This window comes from Silene latifolia, unplaced genomic scaffold (genome assembly GCF_048544455.1).
Source record: "Silene latifolia isolate original U9 population unplaced genomic scaffold, ASM4854445v1 scaffold_385, whole genome shotgun sequence".
Taxonomy (NCBI): Eukaryota; Viridiplantae; Streptophyta; class Magnoliopsida; order Caryophyllales; family Caryophyllaceae; genus Silene; species Silene latifolia.
In genome coordinates, this window is record NW_027413311.1 from 52520 (window position 1) to 77981 (window position 25462).

Genomic DNA, 25462 nt, shown 5'->3' on the forward strand with positions numbered 1-25462 from the left:
TGTTAGGCCAGGCGTTTTTTTCGTTCCAAGAGTCTAGAACACGACCCTGTTGGGTCACCCTAGCTCACCTCTTGGGCTTTGAGTCATGTTGGTCGACCAATTGGTCTAGGATAGTCCACAGAAACGCCCAAGCTAGGCCATTTAGGGCGTTTCACCCGAACCTATGGACTATGTTAGTCCAATCACGGGTTTAGTCACACCGAGTCCAGTTTAGAATCATGCTATGACAGTTTGAATCATGTCGTTTTGTCGAGTCTAAAATGAATTGAGGTCTAAATCCAACCGTGAGTCGAACCTTTGGTTAGTCAGTCTCAAGTCGAGTCTTTGCTTGAGTCAAGTTGGTGTCGTGTCCTTAAGTGTGCAGGGGCTCTTACATTTGAATATTGACTCGGTTCGGGGTTTTCTTGTAGAAAGGCCGCCAAAAACCCGACTTCAAGCAATGGAAGATGCTGTTAACAAACTCACTGAGGCCGTGAACCTCATGATGACCAGAATGGATGCGATCGAATCCAAGCTGGGTGAAGATTCCTCTTCATCTACCCCACCTCGATCGATCCGGAGAAACGGTTCAAATTCATTGAAGACCGCCTCGAAACTCTCCTGGGGGAAGAACATCCATTACGAAAATGCTAGGGCCTATGCCCCAGTTCAGGATAAGTTGCCCACGAACATGGTACTCACCGACATCCCAAAGTTTAGGGGCACGAGAAGATCCAATCCACCATGTTAAGGCCTATAAGGGGTACTTAGCACTGAAGGGAGTGCTCACGACATGCTCTCGAAATTTTCGCTCAATCCCTCGGATGAACACCGAAGGCGTGGTTCTACAATCTGGACCTTAAGAACTTCCCCACTTTCGAAGATATTACGGTGGAGTTCTGTAAGCACTATGCTGACAATGTCGAGATTCAAACCAACATAAGAACGCTGGAGGTGATAACACAGAAAGACAAAGAAGGCTTTACTGAATTCCTTGCAAGATGGCGCGCTGAAAGCGTGAAATTAGCCAAGAAGCCTGATGAAGTTGAAATGGTAGATAAGTTCGTAAAGAATCTACGACCTATTTACCGCAATGCTCTGAAATACCAGAATTTTGGCTCTTTCAAAGAATTGATAAGAATCGGAATAAAAGTAGAAGATGATGTCAGAATGGCAGAGGTTGAAAAGCCGAAAGGGTACCAAGGGGCCTCATCGTCTAAGGCCAAGGCCCTAGCAACGACCCATTTTGATGAAACCGTCAATCTCTTAGATGGGCAGTCAAAAAGGCCTCCGCGCCAAGCTCCGAGGACATTCACCGATATCGGGTGCACTTATACATACGCTCTCCAAAGGCTCATAGCCCAAGGAAAGCTGAAGCCTATTGGTCCAACTCCGGACCCTCCCGCTGATCAACAAGGTAAATGGTATAAACCAAATGCCTACTGTGCCTTTCATCAAGGGAAAGGCCATGATACTGAAAGGTGCTATCGACTGAAGCACGAAATCCAAGACATGATTGAGAACGGAACGCTCCCAATCCCAGCTGTTAAACCCAATAACATCACCAATCCATTTGCCGATCACGCTAACTTTGTTTCTGTCGAAGACAATGTCGATTATTCCCATCTTATCCGCCCATGTCACTTGAAAGGGGTGTTTATCGGGAAAATATTTGTGGATTGCTTTGCATTCTTGCCAAACCCGAAGAATGAAATTCAAGTCGGGAGTCTTGCTCTAGAATGTACTCCTCTCATTAACGAAGTTAATAAAGGACAATTCGATTCACCAACCTTCATCACTAGAGTAGATCCTCAGAGGAATACCTCGGGATGGAGGCAAACCATCAAAGGGATCAAGGACAAGAGCCGAGCATCTAAGCTGACAGCTGAACAAGGGAAAGCTCAAAACTAGATTTGAAAATTATGAGTCGGGATCTGTTTTCTTATCTTAGTCAAGTCGAGTCTAGGACTTTCTTTTCTTGAAGTTGAGTCGTTTGTTCCGCGATGACCTAGGATGTGCCCTAGGAATCGTTCCTTTGAGTCTGTTAAGCATTTGTCATTCCAATAAAAAAGTTGCAGTTTTGTTTCTAAATTTGTCTTGTTTTCAATCCTCAATCATTCCGAAGCATGATAAAATGCACAACACACTCAAAGGCATCCCTGGGGTAGAATTGTGTCCCGTTTCAAAATGGAAGGTACACTAGGATCCCGTGTTTGATTCCTTTACCTATTCCATGTCTGGCGGTAGAAAACCTCCATCAAAACCAGGCTTATGACAGGCTTTTAGATGATTCTAGGATGAACCCGGACTAACTCCTTGTTTTCCATATCGATGACGGAAGGCAAGCCTTTTTCCCACAGAATCATCCCCTCTCGAAGAGAGAAGATATCAACCCGTTCTAAGAAGGAATTGTTAATTCTAACCCAATTTAGTTGGCGAAGCCCAGTTTTTAAGGTGTATCCGTTTGGGACTAAGGGAATGAATAGAAGACCATTTTCAAGAAGAGAAGAAAAAAAAAGATGAAAAAGAATGAAAAGATGAGAAAAAAAAAGGACGAAAAAAAAGCAAAAGAAAAAAAATGAAAAAAGATGAAAGAAAAAGAAAAAGAAAAAAAAGATGTTGAAGCTATTGCAAAAGGTTTTTGGTTGAATGTCGAAGTTACGGAAGCCAGAAGTCAAGTCAAGTACCCATAGTTGAAGTTCAATGGGCGAAGCCCAAGAGCGTAAGTAGTGACCTCTTTACCCTCTAAGTCCTTCCTGAGACGGTTACAAGGGGATAGTCAGGAATTTTGAGAATCATTCCGCTTGTCTTTGTTACACTGACCTTTAGGGTCCAGATATGGAGATTTGAACCCACATTGTTTTCCAACCCATTTGCACTCGGATTTCATCAAAACCGAGACACCTTTTCCAACCACGATGTAAGCCATAACCCGTTGGCCTTAGCACCACAAAGCGAACCTTCAGAATGATGGTTTACCTTACGAACCTATTTTTACCAAGCTCCACATCCCAAAGAATCAAAACCTTTTGTACCAACCCTAGACACGGGATACAACAGTACCTTACAGGCTAAAATGGGATACGACATGATACCTTAGGTGAAACCTTTGAGTGTGTACACACAATCAAAATGCCAAGTTTATGCACCTTGATCGAACTACGTCGGATTTGATTTCGCTCCACGCGAATACGTAGGCAGTCCTTCAGAATAAGGGATTCAATCCACTCATCAACCAAGTTGTCATCTTGTCGGTTTCTTACGGGTCTTACCCAAGTCCAAATGAAGCCACCTTTGTTTGAGTCAGTCTTAGCACTCGATGTAGGCTAGGATGAGGATATAGGTTCAGATGAATAGTATCAAGCCTCAGAATGAGGTTTATCTAATGGTTTAGGCAAAGATGCTGAGTCACATAGATGTGGGTTTGTATGGGGAACATAAAATATGAAAAACCCGCTGAAAAGAAAGAAGGCGTGGAAGAAAAAATAGTAAAAGCCCGCTGAAAAGAAAGAAGGCGGTGGCAAGAAATGATGAAACTCGCTGAAAAGAAAGGAGACGAGGAGAAGAGTGACAGAATGTTCCCAACAAAAGTCATGTGTGATGTCCAACTGTTCTCATAAAATCAGTCTGTGTTCAGTGTCTGGGCGAAGCCAACGTTGTTGCTCCATCAGTTTAATCCACCTTGTCAATGCCAAGTGACCTTGATTTCCATGTGCCCTCGGGAGCACGCCCATGTCATTCGATATATCCGTCCCAAGTTTGATGACCTTGTGATTCCTATTTGTCGTCTTTTGGCGCCAGAATGGCCAATTTACATTTCTACCCCCAACAAGTCAATAATCGAATTAAAACTCGTGCACACTTACGGTTTTATTTTCCTTTTTTGTTTTACGGTAGCGGGCTACGCCCATGTTTGTTTACGGGTCATACAGAGTGTCTGAGTTGTATTTCCTGCTCACCCGTCAAGGTTCGATTTCAAAATGCCAAGGATTTCAGAATTCCGAAATTTCAAAAACTTTTTGCGAATTATGGGATAGATGATCCAAGTAGTGGTACATTTCAAGTCAAGGTTCAAATCTCAAAGTTCAAAATCAAATTTTGGGTCGACGACCCAACATCCAAGCGATTCATTTCAAATTCAAAATTTGGATCGATAGCCCAATTATTCAAAATTTTCAACATGTTCAAATTTTGGGTCTATGACCCAGTCTTTCAAACTCAAATTTCGGGTCGATGACCCAACATTCCAAGTGATGTCAAATTCAAAATTCGGGTCGAGGACCCAATTATTCAAAATTTTCAAATCCAATTTTCGGGTCGATGACCCAATCTTTCAAATGATCCAATTTCAAGACCGATGATCCAAATGTGCTTATGTGATGATTATTGCTAGTACGTTGTTGTGTTTCAAATGTAGCAGGATATGCTTCAACTGGGGGCTCTAAAGTCTTCGACTTTAGAGCCATTGCAAACTGGGGGCTCTGAAGCCGTTGGCTTCAGAGACCACTATCAAGATGTAAAGGATGACATCCACCAAGAATTCAATTCAATACAAGAGTATGAAATGGAAGAATTCCGTAGCCGAAAGCAAATGATGAAAGCGGCGGCAACCTCCTTGAAAAGTCCCGTCCCATTCGGACAAGTGCCAGCAGATGATAAATTTTGGGCAAATGTCAGCAGATGACGAATTTTGGACATACGCCAGCAGATGATAAACCTTGGGCATGTGTCAGCAGTTGCCGAACTACGACGCGGGCTTGATTCCGTCAGAAACGGATACGTATGTAGGCGCCCGAGGATAAGGCTCAACCCACCATATATGCAGTTTTATGGGTCGACGACCAATGATGACAATTTGACACAACAGAAGCAAGAGTCAATCCCCAGCGAAGTTTCAGGTATGATCTCTTCTTATGGCTGGCGAGCTTATATACGCAAGTCTAATGGACTATAAACGACCGAAGAATCCTCGGTCGAGAGGGACTGGGGTATACTTTGACTTTCGCCTTGTCCAAGCCTCGGTCAAAGTGGGGCTCAGATACCCGTATCCGTCGATATCGAATTTATAGAGAACCCGACAAACACCCGATGATGATAGGACACATGTATTCTTTAATTGTCATTGTCATTATTTGGGTTCGTTTTACGATGTAGAATGAGCGTTGTCGATTTAAGTATTTTATTAATTTAAATGATATTTAAATTAAATGTTTTTTAAAGTGAATTCATTTTATTTTATTTTGAATTTATTTTCTCAAGTTTATTTTATTGAAAATAAAATAAATAATTGATTTGAAAAATCATTTTATGAGTGTATTTGATTTGAAAAATCATTTATTTTAATGTGTTAATCGATTTGAAAAATCGATTTGAAAATCGAAAAACTCGTTTTAAACACGTGTTTTAGAGCTCGATTATAGCTCGGTTTTTGGGCCCGTTTTCTTTACGAGTTGGCACGAATCTCGAGTACACTAACCAACCTAAGCCTCTACCCATCCAACCCCAGTTCGAACCCCATAACCACGGCCCAAATCATGCCCCAAATCACCCCCAACAGCCCGCACAAAAACACGAGCAACCCCCTGTTTTTTGCAGCTCAAATCCCGAGCCCAAAACCCGCTCCAAATACCACCAAAACCCGTACCCATTAACCCTAACCTATACCCTAGTATCCTACCCATATTACCTTGGCTTAACCACCAAGAAAACCCCTCTCAAACCCTCACAAAAGCTGCTGGACAGCAGCTATGCGTGAATGAGCCCGTCTGCCTCTCCCCTTTTTTACCCTACTTTAACTCCTTATAAATACCCTCCCTTCACCATACATTCATTCCTGTAAGTTCTCCATACATACAACCATCACTTACAAGCTTTAAACTCCAGAAACAAACCCTAATTGCCTCTCAAAAACCCTTCACAAAACCGACTTGCAAACTGGAACAGTTTGTGTGTCCTCTTCGAAATACAATTCGTTCCTCCTTCAAACCTCCATTAAAATTCGAGTTTCTTGTTCCTAATTGACCATACAACATCCATCTACACATTAGACAAAGATTTACGAGCCAAATTGCCCTTGAGAGTACACGAATTCCCTCAAAAAAGCAGTGTTATACACTCTGTTTTGTGGTTTTTCCCTGTCTGTCCGTTCTGTTTGTGCTCGTTTTTCGTGGCCAATAACTCAAAACGAGCAGGGATTGTTTTAAGATCTCTGTTCTCCTCTCTTTATAGTTTTCAAAACATCTTTTAAATCGAATTTTTATCGTGAAACGAGAGAGAAATCGCTGTTTGAAAGTTGCTGTCCAGATTCGATAAAAACGTGTTGTTTGCTTTGTTTCTTCGTCGACGACGGCCTCTCGAGATAAAATCTACCATCGATTACGACCCAAGACGGTGTCAACGATACATGTAGGTTGAGGGTGCATCAAATCCTCCTCTTTCTCCCTTTTATTTCGTTTTTTTTATGTTTCTTTTTTTTATTGTTTCGTTTTATTTCGTTTATCGTTTTTATTTATCGTTTAAATTAACTATGAAACTAGTTTAGTCCGAGTATGAGTTAAAGTACCACCATGAACACCCGCGTTGACTTGAGATGGGAAAGAAACCGCTACATCAGTCGGTCGTACACCCCCGTCTCATTTACATATCCTCGTGTTCAAGGTAGGGCATTAATAAAACGAATTCTGACTTCGCTCTTTGCTTTTGACCCCTCTCTTCTCTCCTGTGATTCGACCTATCCCTGGACCACTTACATGTTAGTATGACCTCTGATTGTTAACATATAACTCGTTTAGATGACATTAGATCAATTTAATAACCTAATTAGACACTTTAGGGTACATCGACATAGCTTTTAAAACCGATTAACAATTCTGTAACTTAATTGAATGCATCTCTCTCTTTCACCTAATTTCTCGCTAGTATAAGAGTGCGTGATTAGCACCTTCTTATTAACACTCGATGAGTTAATTTAATTAGCGAACTTGACCTAATTTGACCCCTTAGGCCGTGTAGAATACACCTTTGCGCGACATCCTTCCAATCGATCAACGTTGTTTCTAACTCGTTTTCTAACTTGTTTCCTATCCCGTTTCGCAATCATCTATCTAACCTAATGAATCTAACCTAAGGATTAGGGTATGCTAGATCGTGTAGGCCGTGTTTGGCCGTGTCCTTGTAGTCCCTTTTCTCGTTATTTTCTGATCTTTATCTCGTTATTTCGTATCTTGTAATTACTTTGTTTATCGAGTCGTGTTTGGTAGTTTGTTTGTAATTTTCAAGTTAGTTTTCTCTTTTCGAGTCAAAACCTCTTTCAAAAACCTTAGTCTTGTTTGGTTAGATGGTTGTGCCCTAATGCATGCTTTGGTGCGTAGCCCTATGTCTAATTCGATGAGATTAAGTGAAAGCACGCATCACGAGGAGTGACCCAAGGCCGTGAGTTATGTAAGCCGTGGGCCACCCCCCTTGTGCACGTTTCCCTAGGCCGAATGGCCGTGTAATGAGTCGTGTATGGTGTCGTATATAGCAATTGTATTTAGATCGAGTTGTATCTTTAATTTATCGTTGTGTCGGCATGAAATGCCTGGGTTGTAATAGGGTAGATCCCAACGGCTCCCCCATTCTCATCAAGCCTTGTTTGTTTTGTTTGTATGTTGTTAGATCAATCAACCCACATGCTAAATTACAACTTTGACAAAGTTAGTTTAGTTGCATCTAAATCGGCATAGAAACTCCACATGTTAGGGTTTTGAAAACGATGTTTGCATATCATATATCGTAGTAGCTATGACCTTGTTTGAAATCCGACACTTGACTTAGTAGAGGCCGTTATTGACGGGCGGGGTTAGGTGTCCTTATGGGCTTCCTAACACGTACCCTCACCCCTTACTCAAGATCTATGGTTTGTGGATCCGTCTAAATACCATTGGATTACGAGAGTCATTCAAATCGAGTGATATAGGGTACAAGTCTTTATCTTTAATCACTCATAGTCGATTGGCTTTATGCTTTTCGATGAAAGGTGTAAAGTTGACTTGAACGGTTCCAAGTTCCCAAAAAACTTGGTGGCGACTCTAATTTGTCTTAATTCGATTCGAAAGAACCTCGAGTCGATTATGCCTAGTGTGGATCCCGCGGACGCAGTTCCCGAGGGCCTTGTCCACAATTCTATAAACATTCTATGAGTACCAACTATTTTCAAGCATACCATAAAAAAGTCACTTTATTGACCAAAAGCCACAAAAGGACTAACTTTAGCTTTGTTTCAATCAAATATATGTGTCATGTAATATCTAATTTTTATAAAGACAAACCACTTTTTGGAATTTCTTTTGGTTTAATGCTCTAAACCACTAGTTAGCGTTTTAGGGCTTATTTGAAATTATTTCCTATCAATGAATTCATGTCTATCACCGATTTTTTTTCAACGTTTTAGGTAAAGCCGTTAGTTCAACTAGAAGCTTTACTTTTTTTGTACAATATTCCACTTACAATATGTATTGAAAGTAAGGAGTAGGTGAAGCCACTATTTTAAATAGCGATTTCACTGTAAAAGTAGCGATTTCACTAAAGTAGCTACTTCAAGTAACACCTTCACACCAATATATATAGCTCCCTACTTTCAGTAGTGGGATGGTGAAGTTGTTACTTAAAGCATTGGTTTCATTAAAAACGCAAGTTTAAGTAGCGAATTCTCTTGTATAACCTAATAAGACAACTCATATTAGCAACATGCCAATTTTATTTTGCAACTTTTGACCAACGACATTGAATATTCTATGACCAACATTTACAACATCATCCTTCACAATAATAGGATTCCTAACACAACCATTCACACCACCAACAACATTCAACTCAAACAAATTCAAAACTCTAAGTCATGAGTCATTCGAAAAGAATAAGTTCATAAAACAACCAAAATGATTTCAAATTCATACGAACAAAATACTTGAAATTCGTAGATTCCAAATTCATGGAAATAAAGTGTTTGTAAATAAATTTTATTTAACCACCTACGTATTATCTACCCTCTTCTAGAACGATCGCTCTTTGTCCTTTTCTCTCTTCTATTTTCCGTGAAGATAAACCTTCTGGTGGTTCATTCTTTTGCACATGGGTTACTCTACTTCCAAGTGAGAGGGTTGCACAGCTCGGGGAGGGCTTAGATCTTCGATCTATTAGGGCATGATATAATGGCTAGTATTGTATTATGTCGAGAGTGAAAGGATATGGATTAAATCTCTCGCAACATCCTTACATGTGCCGAGAGAACAACATGTGAAAGATTACCAAGCACGCTAGAAGCATGATGGTAGTTGTAGACATTTGCTTGGGTCTCTAAAATATGTAACACAAAATCATTCAGTACAAAAGGAAAACACAACTAATAAGTAAAAAGTAAGTTCCCAAGCAAATAAATCTGGGTTTTACATACAACTAGCTTTTGTACCCGTGAAAATCACGGGAGCATTTGAGATTAACTGTGTAAGCACACGCGTAACGTAACCTCATTTGTTTGGTACATACTTACATCTTTATTGCCTTGCGCTAAATACACTGGTACGCAAAAATGTTGCACATAAATTGTTCATGTATTTTGGCGAAAAGTAAAACAACATATTTATTTTCATGTTGGCTAGATACTTAATTCTAAAGAAGACTGAAAGAAGTTCTCTCCTCCAAAGGGCTAAGATAAAGGATATTAAATATAAGGATGCTTCTACTAGCTATTGTTTCTCACGAATAGCTGCCAGGAAGCATCAAACTTTGATAGGAAAAATTCAGGACATGAATGGAAATATCACAGAAGGAATTCAGGAGACTAATGATGCTTTTTTGGAATACTATACTTGGCTTTTAGGGCAGAGGAAGATCACAACTAGTTTGGATATTTTCATGCCAGATGGCCCAAGAGTTCTTGAATCAGCTTGGGGATTTCTTTGCAAAGAGATAGATGATATTGAGATTAAGTCTGCTCTATTTTCTATGGATTCCAATAAGAGTCCAGGCCAAGATGGATTTTCAGTTCAATTCTTTAAAACATCTTAGAGCATAGTTCAGCATGATTTTTGTGCAGCTGTTAAGGATTTCTTTAGGAAAGGTACTATGCCTAAACAAGTTAATACTACTCTGCTTACTTTAATTCCTAAAAAACATGTGGTGTCAACAGTTATGGATTACAGACCAATTACATGTTATACAGTTTTCTATAAGACTATTAGTAAAATTATTTGTGCTAGATTGAAAACTGTGTTACCTGGGATTGTGGGGAAGGAGCAAGGGGCATTTGTAAAAGGAAGAAGTATATTTGAAAATATAATGCGTATCCAGTCATTGGTTAAGGGGTATGGGCAGCAAGGCATCTCGCCTAGATATTTGATAAAAGTTGATATCAAGAAGGCCTTTGACTCTCTGCAATTAACTTTTATTGATCAGATGCTGCAAGTTTATAATTTTCCACCTAAGTTTCAGAAATGGATAATGGACTGTATAACTTCACTTTGGTTTAGCATAAAGGTGAATGGGGATAGTGCAAGATTCTTCAAAGGAGAGAGTGGTTTGAGGCAAGGAGATCCTCTATCTCCTTTCCTCTTTGTGATGAGTATGAAGATTTTCTCAAGACTGTTAAGGAAAATTCACAGGTAACATCAAGTTTCTTATCACCCAAAGTGTGGGAAATTAGGTTTGAACCACATAATATTTGATGATGATCTAATGCTTTTTGTTAGGGGAGATGTACCTTCTGTTAAAGTTGTGACTCAGTCTCTGAATTTGTTTGCAAAGTTATCTGGTTTGCAGGCAAATCCGGATAAGACTAATATTTATATGGGAGGAGTTAGGGAGGAGGTCAAGAAATCTATTATGAGGGATACTAACTATGTGGAAGTGTGGACATGGGCCCACCTGTACGCCCAACCGATCTGTGGACATACAACGGTCTTTTGAAAGCCACGCTCAGCGGCGTAAAAATATGCTTTCGACCGGATCGTTTTAGATCGGTCGGTTTCGTCTTGGCAAGAGTCTCGAAATGATTAGAGATGTTCGGAGTCACCACCAAGCATTTTTGGGATGCTTGGAACCCGTTCGAATCCACTTTATACCTCGGTCAAACGAAACACAAAGCAGTGTTTGACATAGGTACTAAAGATAAGGAATCGTCCCTCTTTAGCATCCTATCTCTAGAATGACTCTCGTACGCCTTGGATAAGGTCGTCCACTATCCAAAGTTTTTGAGTAAGAGCTGAAGGTACGTATTGGAAATCCCTTTAATCAGACACCCAATCCCGCCCGTGGTAGCGGCCTCTACTGATCGATCTTAGTTGGGTGAATGCAAAAGTTGATAAAACGGTTTAAATGCATGAATGCGCATCCAATAGTTTAAACCTAACATGTGAGAGCTTTCTAAGTCGGTTGATTTAATCCAAGTATCAAGTATAAGATGTTGAGTTGGATTTACGGTTGATTTGCATGCAAGACAGAAATTAAACATCCATTTACCAAATTAGGTTTATGGCGCATAACGTGATCCATTTGCCTTAGTAAAGCATTTTGCAAATATGATTTTGAATAAACAAATAGCCAATTGATTCGTCCTATATCCGGGTTATCCGGAGTCGCGATCGTCCTAGACCAATGCTGGAAGGGGGACAGACCTTGCATCAGGCAACCAGAATAGGCGCGAGCCTATTGGCGATGTAAGGGTGTCTCCCCTGGTTTGAAAATAGGAAAAAAAAGTGGCCTGTTTAGGAGCGGGTGTGACACCCTCATTCATTGCGGAAAAATAAACATGTAATTCTAGAATAAAACTGCATGGATATGTTTGTAATAGGTTCATTTGGGTAAAAACCTGTAATTTTTAAAACCTGAACCTGTTATAAAAGTATCCAAATGGGAAGGTGTCAAACATGCAAGGTCTAAAATAAATCTCATGAATAAAATATCGCTAAAGTCGCGAAACAAAGTTATACAACCCAAATATGAAAAAGGGAGACATATGTCCCTAAAAAGTATATGACATAAAAAAGTGTTTAAGGGTCACAATAAAATAAAGCCAATCTAGGTCCCAAGGTTACTTTGCTTGCTAGCTCGTCCATGTACCCCATATATGCATCACCTACCTGTCAATCGCATTTTATACAAATACGAAAGCCACAGTCAGTGGGGAGTAACTCCGAGTTCTCCCAGCCACGAAATGTCATAATTAATATAACATGTAAACATAAGAATATGAATATGAATAACACATAGCCTTAGCATATAGATGCTGGACAATCGTGCTTATCATGTGAACAACAATATAACAACACATAGTCCTAGCATGTGAATACTAGACCGACTCATACTACACTATCATATGAATCACATAACATCCAGGAATCCAAACTCTATCAACCATAACCGGCTTGCATCTCACCTTCTATGATTCATAGAATCATCAAACAAGAAAAAACAATATATCTAGAGACAGGCATAAGTTCTTAGGACAGTCAATAGTCACTCTGTAACTCGAGTCTATACCACGAGGTAAGGTAAACACCCTAGTCCTAAACCTGCGCAGACCTAGCGACATGCGGAAAACTACCGCATCCAAGACCCATGATAACACCACATGAGTACCCCTAAGGAGTCCACCAAAGGGTTGGCTAGTACTTAAGCTGACCACATACTTCTAAGAGTACGTCAGGAGGTCATGCCCTAACTTGGATATAAACCCACCAAGCTAAGACACAAAGGCTATTAAGCGGTGAACATACACTCGTCAAAGACTATAATGGCCTATCTATGATGAAGGCCGAAATACTCACCTAGGACCTAGTCCCAGCTTGAATACTTTAGCCCACACCACACAAGACAAGTAGGACACCCAATTAACCATAAGAGGGGCAAAGAGTCCAAAATTGCACATACAAATGATCATACACACCCTAGCATATGAAAGGCTACGCAAGAGTATATTCAGCTGACAATCCAACAATATCTCCAATATCAATAATAATCCAAATCCCAGCTAACCAACGGTACCATAATCCATGAGAACAAGCTAAAATGGCAAAGAGGCAACAAGACTCAAGCATAAGGCATCCAAAGCATCCAACAACCAACATGTGAAATGATAATTACAAATATCAAGGCATAACGTAAAACATCCAATAACAACCAATCTCACCTCAAAGACAAACCCTCGACCCGAGTCCCGCGACGGGTCATTGGTCAAATCGAGGCTGGCCGGTTTAAACCTAGTTTGACCAAACTCATTCGGTCAAACTGGCCTAGCTCAGAGTCTTGGCCCATTTTGGCCCAAATCACAACATTCATTACAATATCATTCTCATGCAATATTCCAATTTCCATCATGTGAGCACTATCAACATAAAGAAAACATTCCAACTTACAAAATAACTAATTCCACAAAATTCTCGCATAATAAAATAGCATAAATAACCGTCTCACACAAGGGTAAACTTTTCTATAAATTTTTAATCGATAAAACGACGTCGTTTACTCATACGGACTCCGAATTGAGTGATTCAAGTGGCTAAACCACCTAATTTTTCGATGCCGTTCAATCTGTCATATTTTTGGAAATATTGGAAACCGTCTCGGTCCGGTATTGACCCGTTCCAGCCAAAACACGGACTTGTCACAACACATAATTCCTCATCCAAATTTGTTCCAAACAATAATATACAAATGGGTAACATAAATTAAACATAAGCATACTCATCTTACTCCATTCATTCATTTATCAACAAGATCGTCTCAAACAACAACAAACAATAACAAACGACAACAAACAACAACAAACAACAAATACAACTACTAACGTGACATTAATTCGTCGAGTGACTCGGAATAGTTACCTTAAACTAGCAAAGAGACAAGTAATAAGTTGAGAAAGCTTCTAAACCCAAAATTATGCATCATCTTCCACAATATATGAGTCTCCTAACTCATCTTCAAATTCTTCACCTATAAGAATAACAAAAACACAATTATTAAGCTTAAATTCGAAAACCCTAAAAGATGAGTCTTAAAACAAAATTGGGGAAAATGAAAATAAAGCTTACTAGTAGATGAAGAATGAAAAGAGGATTCCAAATATATAATTTTTATGCAAATTGGTGGAGAAATAATAGATTTATGAAGGATTTAGGGACTGTATGGAGGATTTTTGAGAGGAATTTGGTGTTTGATGAAAGGAAGAGAGAGAGTGAATTATGGAGGAAATGAAAATTGAAAGAGGAGACAAATGGAGGTAGGTGGTCGGTCCAAATGGTATAGGAGGGGGTCAATTGTTTACGTTTTGGGTTTGCTTCGATGGTAATTAGAAATATTCGTCGAACGCGATTTCCGAGAATATTAAAGTTCTTAAACACGATTTTACTAAAAGATTAAGTACTCATATGCGCAATATCCAAACTCGTTTACCTAACGACCGTAAGAAATGGGAAAATCTCAATTTTACGACTTTTATCCGAAATCTATTTTATCAAAGGAAAAGGTTTAAATATAGTTTAAATCACTTTTAAACATTTCTAAACTATCAAAAATAATTACATTTCTTCAAAATAAAATAAGATTATATTTTATCAAATAAATTTTATTTCGAATAAATTAATATTAAATTAAAATAGATTAAAATATTACTATTAAAATATAATAAAGGTCTTCAAATTTACGGGGTGTTACAGCGGGTCAGTCAACGGTATATGACGTGTTCTAACCATTGAAAAACGTTTATAAAACGTGTTGAAAGATGGGTATTTGAACCCGTTTTGGTTTGAAAGGACCGTTTAGGCCGTATTTGTGTTGATTTGAAGAACGAGACTTGAATAATCGTCATTGTTTTGACGGTATTCGATGTCGGGTTCGACTTTGTAAGCTTGACATGAATAGTTTTGAAAATGAATATGAACTAATTGTTTTAAGTTCATTTGAATATAATAAGTCGATACTCATCATCGTACTCGGGTTAAAATCCGACATTGTATGTAGAACCAAGGATGACTTTGTGTTGGTGACTAATACATTTATTTTGAAAATGAAAAGAAATGATGAAAGGCTTTAAAATACCTTCCAAAATGTATAGAAATGAAATAAAAGGCTTTAAAATACCTTTTAAATGTAATTAACCAAATATTATCACCGAAACACGGATTAAACCGTCATGGTATTAAGAACCAAGGGTTAAAAATGTTATATGGTTAAAACTTGTAGAAAATGGTTTGAAAATACTTGAAATGGTAAAAACCGATTAAAATATGAAAATGAAAATAGGGGAAAAGAAGAGACCAAACACGGATTGGACTTAAGGCTGGGCAGGGTGCTTTAGGCGCGAGCCTATGTGCTACGTAAGTAGCCTCTGCCTCAACCAAAAAGTCCGATTTTGGCTCATTCTTCCCATGTTTTGGACCATGTTATGCATGATTTAGCATTTTATAATCATGAAACAAGTAAAGACATGATAAAAAGGATTTTTACACCCTCATACTTACATGCTTGGCTTATGGCGAGAAACCGACGTAAGTGTATCAACTCGTTTGGTCGGAAAAGACTCGGTTTATAACCGTTTTAGTAACTAAAAAGAGTGTTTTGTTAAGTTTAGTGATGGTGTAGTGGTCGAAATGGTCGGTCAAGTGATTTAATGCATGATGACGGTACCAAATAATGTGTAAGGCTTGTGTTTACGATCGGTAGGTCGTAAACACGTGTCGGATTGTGACTTAGGAAGTCGAGTCTAGAATTTTAAGGGAGAAAAGAGGGGTCGGACACTCGCGTAACCCTGAAATGGTTGCATTTCAGGGGTATTTATAGGAGAATGAGTGGTTGTGTGAGTTTTGAGCAACGTGGCCACCTGCGCTGCTCAAAGAGGCGTGAGCCACGTCGCACGTCTTCGAGGTGTCTTGTCGCTTTCACACAAATGCAATCATGATTTGTTCTATCCTAGGATTTGTATGCACATGTTTGGTACTTGACCATGCATGATCCCGGAAAAGCTTAACATGGAAGCATTTGAATGGTTTTGTTTTTTGTGTTTGACTCGGTTTGACTAGTCGTTGGAGTCGGAATTTGAATTTTGAGTCGGTTTTGGTCCGGTGTCGATTTTGACTCTAATTAGCGTCATTGCGACCCCGTCGTCATGCATTAAACACTCCAGGTACTTTTGAAAAGTTTTGAAATATTTTATTTTCGAAATCGTTTTAAGTTTTCCGACGTAAAGTTGTACACAAACTGTCGATCAAACGTCGCGATTCCAAAGCATGTTGTAGTCCGATAATCATCGGGTGTTTGTTGGAGTCTCAGCAGATACTGGGTATCTACAGAGCCCCCAATTTGACCGAGGCTTGGACAGGGCAAAAGTTAAAGTAGAGTCCCCAGGTCAATCGAAGATTATAACCTGGAGACCCAAGCGACGTCAAGGCGGCTGGAAAGGATTCGGGCCAAGGACCTGCCGTCGGAAAGGGTGACGCTAAGGCGACTCGAGGGTACAAGCCAAGGACCTGTCGTCGAGAAAAGTTTAGAGTCTGTCGACTGTCCGTGCGTGTCGTTTAAAGTCCGTTAGACTACGTACAATGGCTCGCTAGCCATAAGAAGGAGTCATACCTGAAGCATCTTCGGATATGTCCTCGCGTGTTTGCGGACAAAGGCTCACCAGCTTGATAAGGAGTCGCACTCGGGGCATCTTCGGGATACATCCTTGGGTTGTATCTTGTTTGTGGACAAAGGCTCGCCAGCTGTGTTGCGGATATGAAGGGGCTCGCCTGCCGCGGTGCGTTGTAAGGCTCGCCAGCCATTGTGCGTACATGAGGAGGGCTCGCCAGCCGCGGTGCGTTGTAAGGCTCGCCAGCCATGGTGCGTATATGAGGAGGGCTCGCCAGCCGTGGTGCGTTGTAAGGCTTTCCAGCCATGGTGCGTATATGAGGAGGGATCGCCAGCCGCGGTGTGTAGTAAGGCTCGCCTGCCATGGTGCGTACATGAGGAGGGCTCGCCAGCCGCGGTGCGTAGTAAGGCTCGCTAGCCATGGTGCGTATATGAGGAGAGCTCGCCAGCCGCGGTGTGTACATAAGGAGGGCTCACCAGCCGCGGTGCGTTGTAAGGCTTGCTAGCCGTGGTGCGTACATGAGGTGGCTTGCCAGCCGCGGTGCGTTGTAAGGCTCGCCAGCCATGGTGGGGTCGGTTGATCGAGCGTGAGAATAGCCGCGTTGGATGAGCTTGTTTTGAAATAGTGGACTCTTGATGCCGCCGTGGAAATAGTTAATTTTGAATTTCACTATATTGTTTTTTAAGTGACGGTTTATGTTGCCGCCGTTGACATTTGACGGAATAGTGAATTTGGATTCTACTATTTGTTTTTGAAGTGACGGTTTATGTTGCCGCCGTTGACATTTGAAGGAATAGTGAATTTGAATTTTCACTATTATCGTTGAAATGACGGTTTTAATTGCCGTCGTTTGAATTTTGAAGTAATAGTGAATTTTGAATTTTCAATATTATTTTTGAAATGACGGTTTTAATTGCCGTCGTTTGAATTTTGAAGAAATAGTGAATTTTGAATTTTCACTATTATTTTTGAAATGACGGTTTTAATTGCCGTCGTCGAAGATTTAATGTTTGTTATGGGAAATTGGGTCAAAGCCCAAAGTTTCGCTGAATGAAGCAGGGAGCACCCCATTGAGGCGCAAGCTACTTGGAGAGGTAAGGGGGCTCCCCTATTTTTCTGTAAAAGACGCGAGAATGGCTTGCTCGTCATTCTCACTTCGTCTTCTTCATCCTCTCGACAAAACCCAAACAAATAGCCATTGTTGGTCTTCTTGCTTGCTTGAGTTCGTGCCATCATCAACATGTCATCTCAAGGTATGTATTTTCTCTTGAATCCATTTGAATTTGTTGGTCTTTTTGATTGATTGAATTAGGGCGAAATTTGATACCCTTAAAATCGATTTGGGCGTTTTTGATTGAGCCTATTTCGAGTAAAATTGACGATTGCATTTAAGAAGTGTAAGATTTCGTCGTTTGAGAAACCATCATACGCCCCTATTATTACTCCTATGCTTTGCAGGTACCCCTCTACTCATCATGTGCACGAGAAATGGAGAATTGCCACGTCCAAGAAGAATCATAGTCAAGGGGATGGATCTCTAAGACATGCATAATTTATTTACATTCTCTAAAAGTAGATCTCTCTCCCATAAATTTCTATGTCCTCGTGGTGTAAGTGTATCTTGTTGCAGGTACTCCTTCAATCTCAGATGATAGAGGAAATAAAAGAAATGTTCGCTCAATTGGCCAGCTCTGATCGTCCCGTTAAGAAACCTATTTTGTTTGTGAACCCCATCTATAGTTTAATTGCTTATCCTAATAATGTATTAATAAAATCTGACTTCAAGAGTAGGGTAGGTACTCTATAAGAAGCATTTTCTTTACTGTTGCCAGAAAAAATAAAAATAAAAAAGATTATAAACAAACCTATACTTAATTTTTTTTTATGTTGTCAAAATACCAAATAATTTTAGCTACCTAAAAAGACAACGGTTTAAGGCAAATTCTTATACGCCCTTGTACACTTTCATTTTTTTTTTTGGCAGCTGACAAGAAAAGTTTACAACGACTAGTGGCCCATAGTGCTTTTTGCTAGCCTATGAGCCCTCTTATTTAGACTTCTAGGTAAAAAACTAATACTTAAACCGTGAAAAAAAGATGCGAGTCGGGAGTAATCCTCCAGGATTCCTGTGATAAGATGCTGCCTTTTTTCAACACCTACAATTTGACCAACCAATTGAAGGCAGTCAGAAGAGATGTCCAGATGAAGCAAGCCCTCTGACAATGCCCAATCCATCACCAATTTAACCCCCAGGCTTTCCGCTTGCAGCGGTGACTCAGCCATGATTCTTCTTCGACCTTCAAAGTAGGTAATCCCCGCGGTTAAGCAAGCCGTCCAACCCACCGCATCATCATAGGACGAACACCAGCTCGCATCCACCTTAACTTTCACCATTTGACATGAGCCGTGTCCGCCAACCAAAAAGAACGGCTTACCTTCTCGCAGCATTTGTTTTTATCCCTCGTCTTCCATAAGCAAAACCGAGTGTGTCCCCCCTTCAATCTGACGCTCGACTCAGCGCTAGAGGCTGTTGCCACTGTTTGTGACCATGGCCTAAAGAAAACATTGGGAGTAAACATTTCACCTCGGAAAATTAAATTGTTTCGTAGAATCCAAATGGTCCAGATTATTGCTAAGAATTGTAAAATTCTAGATTCCCCTTTCTCGAGATTACCAAGATAGAAGATCCAATTAATAATCCATCCATCCAGAGCCACGATCGAGTCCTGACTAGCATTTATCCCAAGAAGCGTTCCAGCCCATATCCTAGTGGTAACGCGGCAATCTCTGAAGAGATGTTCCAGAGATTCCACCTCATTTTTTGAACATAGACGACATGTGGATTCCACAGATAAATTTCTTTTCGTATACTCCTCCCCCACTGGCAGGGACCTCGCAACATCTTCCATAGTAAAACTTTCCACGTACCCGGACAAGGAAGCCTCCATAGACGACGTTTACAAAAATGTTTACTTATAGGATTCATTCTGAATGCATCCCTCGATGCCCCTTTGGTTTCCATGTACCTTTCAAACCCGCTGCCATAACCACTCTTGACCGTATAATCACCAGTACTTGTAAATTACCAGTATATTTTATACTCCATTCGCGATTCACTAAGCGGCATAGCTAAAATTTTACTAATCCATTCATCTTTAAAAATTAATCTTACCATTCCTTCATTCCCTCCTTCACAATTGTAGCATAGATCCTTGACGCGCAGATCCTTCAGACAGACAAGCTCCCGAGTTAATAGGCAATCCTTCGTTTCTGGATACTCACCACCTACCCATTTTGAAGTCCAGACGTTTAAAGTCGAATCACAACCAGGTTTCCATCCTACATTTTCCATTATAAGTGTCAAACCATGTATGATGCTTCTCTCTCCCCAAGATCGGATACCACGTTCCTTTACTGTTTGACCATTACTATACAACTCCGACCCAAAGATTCTTCGTCTTAAAAGCCCACAGAAGTATGATCTATCATTCGTGACTAAGCGCCATGCATTTTTTCCCAGCAATGCCTGGTTAAGGCATTCAATATTCCGGATTCCAAGCCCGCCCTCACTTTTCTAAGACTCGAGAAAATTCTTACTACACCAATGAATAGTTCTACCCACCCATCGCCCGCCCACCAAAAATGTGCCAGAAGTGAGTTGATCTTACTGGCCACACTTACCGGTATCTTGAATACCGATAGAAAATAATTTGAAAGGTTTGATAAGACGGAAGAAATTAGAGTAAGCCTACCCGCAAGAGATAAGAAAATCCCATTCCACGATGAGATGCATCCTGTTACATTTTCAATCAGCCCTCGAAAGAATTATTGTTTTGAGAATTGAAACTCCGTAGGTAACCCAAGGTACTTGCCGATGCCTTTATTTTTCGTAATTTTATGTGTATTTAGGCAATGCCTTGCCTTTGCTAATGTTGTACTCAGACTAAAGAGAACACCTGATTTATCTTCATTTAGCATCTGTCCTGAAGCACAACAATAATCATCTAGGAGTAACTTCAGCTGATTAACCGAATCACCCTTATCTTGAAAGAAGAAAACTGAGTTGTCAGCAAAAAAGAGATGTGTCAGCTGTGGCATCCCTCTACTAATATTGATCCCTCTGATCCTGCCCACTTGGTGAGCATGTTCCACATTATACGACAAAACCTCCATACATAGAATAAACAGGTAAGGTGATAGTGGATCCCCTTGTCGAAGCCCACAGGACGGCGTGAATTGCTGAAGGGGGGCTCCATTTAGAAGGACCTCATACGTAACAGCATTCACACACCCCATAATAAGCTTAATAGTCTTTTCCAGAAAGCCAAATTTTATCAGAACCGCCTGTAAAAAATCCCATCTGACCTTATCATAAGCTTTACTCATGTCAGCTTTAAAGGCGAACCTCCCATATCGTCCCTTCTTATGCGAGTTTGTATTGTGTAATGCCTCATTTGCTACCAAAATATTATCACTAATATGCCGGCCCTGAATAAAAGCATTTTGAGAGTGCCCCACAAGGTATCCCATAATTTTCCGTAGTCTGTTTGCAATGCACTTTGTAACAATCCTCATGAACACGTTGCACAAACTAATCGGGCGATAATCTTGAACTCGTTCCGGATTATCACACTTTGGAATTAATGAAATGAAAATACGATTACGTCACGGAGGGGCACGCCTGAATTTAGGATAGATAGAGCCGCCTTCGTAAAATCCTTTTTAATAAAGTGCCAGCATTTATGATAGAAAATATCGGGAATGCCATCCGGTCCTGGTTATTTAAAAGCTCCCATTTGGAAAACCACCCGCCTCACCTCCTTTGACGTAAAAGGTTTTTCCAACCAAAAACTATCATCATCTGAAATCCGAGGCTTGATATTTTGCAATAATTCATTATACGGGTAGAGAATCCGTTCCTCCGGTCGAGAAGGGGGCGGATTATACAAGTTCTTAAAAGCCTTTTGGAATTCTCCACCAACTTGCTCAACATCATAAATCCACCGACCATTCTCAGTTTTGACTCCCAGAATAAAATTTCTACCTGCCCGTCCTTTGACCCAGTTAAAAAAGAATTTGGTACAAGTATCACCGTCAATCATCCATTTAAATTTCGCCCGTTGCTTCCAATATATAGCTGCAGCCGTAGCAAACTCACGCACTTCCTCATTGACCCGGGTATATAAATCATCATTTCCCGTCGTAGTTGCCATTTCCATACCTTGTTAAAGACGTTTATCAAAATCCTCCCATTTCCCTTCCGATTCCTGCCTTTTATCCAAAGACCATTTTTTTACCCGTTGGCGAACCCTACTCAATTTCCTCATAATACAAAAAGCCGGTGACCCAACATCCTTACACAGCCAAGCTTCTCGAATCACTTGTATACACTATAGATGCTCCAACGCCCACGCATCCACTTTATTTGTTTTTTTTGTTATGTTTTTCGTAAGGTTCAAATCTAACTCAATGGGTGCATGGTCCGAAATCTGAATGGGGTAATGCTTAATATCCGTACTAAGGAAGTAGGACCACCAATCCTTTGATCCCAATGCCTTATCAATTCGTTCATATACCCTTTTTTGCCTTTTCTATTATTACACCAAGTAAAACGTGGTCCTTTGAATGGAATATCCAATAACTCATTCCTTAAACGCCAACTATTGAACTCATATGCACCTTGAATCGAATTTTTATTTGCGCTAAGTTTATCACATGCGTAATCAACTTGATTAAAATCTCCAATAACAATATTGAAAGGGTACTCCAAGTTTGTAATTCTTTCCTCTAGTTCTAATAAAACAGGGAGGCGCAAACTTGCATTTGGTTCTCCATAAAAGAGCACAAGATACCATAGAAGAACATTATATTTCTTAACCAAAAGGATCACAAAGTTACTACAAGACATAACTAGGCTCATCTTAGCCTCCTTCTCCACCCTACCCAAAGACCGCCGGATGCCCCATTTGCATCCACTCCAGCCACCCTACTAAATCCCAAAGATCTAAACATAGCACTAACATGGCTTACATTACTCTTAGTCTCAATTAAAAAAAGAAAAGCATAGTAGTTTTTATTCAATAACGCTCTTAGTTTTGGAATTATAGGGGAGAGCGTGTTATTAAGGCCCCTACAATTCCATATGAGTCCACTCATGGCGCAAGAGGAGGTTGTGAAGGCCCAACCTCCGCAAAGCCATTATCCATATTTGCATCCTCATTGTTTTCAGGTGATGAGTCGCCAGATTCCTCCATATCCACATCTGAGATTTCAAGTGAAAGCCATATCCCCCACTTCTACTCTGTTGTTCCATGATACCAACACCAATACATGATTTGTTAGCCAATTGACCTAGGTAATCTCTAGCCATTTCAATTGAGTTCAGGGCATCTTCCGGGACCAAAGACTCGTTTACCTGTGTACAACATTTCCTCTTTTTGGCGCCCCTTATCTCCTCCTTACACATCAGTCCCAGATCAGACTCATGATAGAGGTCTGCCAGCCCCATAAACCCATCTGAGATACTTGGGCACTTGATAGCAGCGAACAGTGATGAAGTAGCTCCCACCTCAGGCCAATCAAATAATCTTGGCTCCTTGCTCTTAATTTCCTCACGACCCATCAACCCAGTCAGCTCATCAACTCTAGACTCATTCAGCTGGTCTTCAAGAGTCCTCATTGAGGACGAAACAGCCTATAACTCCTTTCCCTTCCTAGTAATAGCAGCAGAGGCCAGGGATATAGGTACTGAGTCCTCCTTAATAGCCCTTAAATCCTTCCCCTTCCCAGCTCCATAACCCTTGCTATTACCAACCATCAGCCTCAAATCAGGATTAATTGAAGATTTTAGAACAGATGTAACCTTAGTAGTGTCCTCAGACGACACCAGATCAATGACATTAGTGGGCCTGGCCAATAAATTAGCTTCAGGTTCAGGATTTAGAGGTTGGATCTCCATTGCAGACATTCTCAAAGAGGGGCCAGGAATCTGAGTTGTCCCATGTTCAGGATTAGATCCTGAGCCAAAAATCCTTTCATTTTCTCCATGCTGTATGAGATTGGCAGGACCACTTTCCCCAGTAGCCCCATTGTCACTTCCCATCTGCCCTGCCTGGATCCCTCCTGATGGTGGAGCAAAAAGCTGATTGAAACCCCTCAAGTCATCATCCATCATAGTCCAATCCACATCACCTTCAATTCTGTTCATAATTCCCTCCTGAATCCTCTGATCTCTATCTAACAACCCACTTATGGTATCCTGCCCAGTAAAGATAACGTAAGGATCCTCAGCTTGCAGTTGACTTAAAATATCCTGATGAATTATATTAAAACCCCCCCGATTCATTTTCATTACTTTTCCAAAACATGATTCATTTTTAGAATTACCCGTGGTTAGAATAACTACAACATTTAAGCGCGTCCGAAATTTATGGTAGAATTAGTGTAACATACTCCTTTATATGAGATGTATCCCTCCATCCCACTCAATAATTTACATTGGCTCGAATAGAGGGAGCATATACACAAAAATAAAATAATCTCAAGTAAAATCTTTGATTGAATAATACTGTAACAAGATAGCATTTTTTTTTTCCGATACAAAAACATTCAGACATGCTTCCACACATGATAAATTTGGTTTATACCCTACTTAGTCTTGCTATACATCAAATTAATAATTTTAACTTGATCCGTAAGTGTTAACCAATTACATCTGTATAATGTCTTGGAATCAATAATCCGATTAGGTAGCCACCTTCTCGCAATAAAAGCCAGGTGGGATCGGTAATGCTCATCACTTAAATGTTCACCGTTTAAATAAGGGCACCACCCTTAACATACTCGGTGAAAGCCAAGGCAACAAGACCCAACATAGCGAAACGACCGTTCCAAATCTCGGCATCAGAATTCATTAACCCGTCAGTCTTCGCCTCGGCCCTCTTTCCTTTAAAGAGTGGCACAAGTGATGCTACTGACAGCAGGATGCTGGTTCCTAAAAACCATTGTCCTCCACCGTTGGATATCTGGTCTAATAGATCCGTGCCGCTGGATAGCTCCACGGCTACTGCTGCTACAAACCCGATCATGGCTAGTCTACCGTTGATTCTCTCAGGTGCTGGGCCGCCGAAGGCAAATAAATCTCCGAATTTTGTGCTTACCTGATTAGTGCAACATGATGGATTAGTTAGTTATGAATAATTAATCACACTTATGCAATGAATCATGACAAGTATGTATGTGTTAGAAGTTGAAACACTCGTACTTAGTATTTACCTTTGGTAGAGGCTTGGGAGCCGGGGTGGGGTTGGGTGAAGACACTGTAGGATTAGGCATGGATGACGAAGGTGACTCAATCTTTGACTCGGCTTGGGGACCATCCTCAGCTAAGCACCTTACTCGAAACCCGACTTGGCGTCCACTCCGAGGCACAAGCCCAAACGAACTAACCACCTTAGACCTAGAGCCATGAGCAAAGCTACCAACTGATGGGCTAACTAGTAGAGATTGCATTTGTATTGCCATTGCTTTAGTTGTTGGAATAATCACAAAAGAAGAACAATTGTATTTATTATTGAAGATGTGAAGTAGGGCAGAAATATTTGATGAGTATTAAAAGCTAATGAAGCATTGTATTTATAGGAGGAAGGGTGCAATGTTTAGACGGATGTTATGGCTACACGTTCTTCACTAACGTTGTACGGAGTATGTGGTATCACATGCATGCATTCTTACTAATATGCTAGACGTGTTCGTTATAGACGTGTGGCCAATTGTCATTGCAAAATTGTCTTTCTATGGTTTTAAGTAGGGTTATTTCCCTACATTCGACTCACTCTAAGGACTAAGCTAAGGATGTGTTTGAGCTGTTCTAAGCTCGAGCTT

The 25462-nt window shown here is 40.4% G+C and overlaps 1 protein-coding gene across 1 annotated transcript; it reads right to left on the bottom strand.

Moving 5' to 3' along the window:
• Positions 1 to 24114: 24114 nt before the first annotated feature.
• LOC141639423 (early light-induced protein 1, chloroplastic-like) lies at positions 24115 to 25197 on the bottom strand. The gene is made up of 2 exons (XM_074448555.1): positions 24854 to 25197; positions 24115 to 24738 (listed from the first exon to the last, which is right to left on the bottom strand). The coding sequence occupies exons 1-2, from the start codon at positions 25100 to 25102 to the stop codon at positions 24394 to 24396; spliced, it is 594 nt and encodes a 197-aa protein (XP_074304656.1). The 5' UTR covers positions 25103 to 25197; the 3' UTR covers positions 24115 to 24393.
• Between the last annotated feature and the right edge of the window lie 265 nt (positions 25198 to 25462).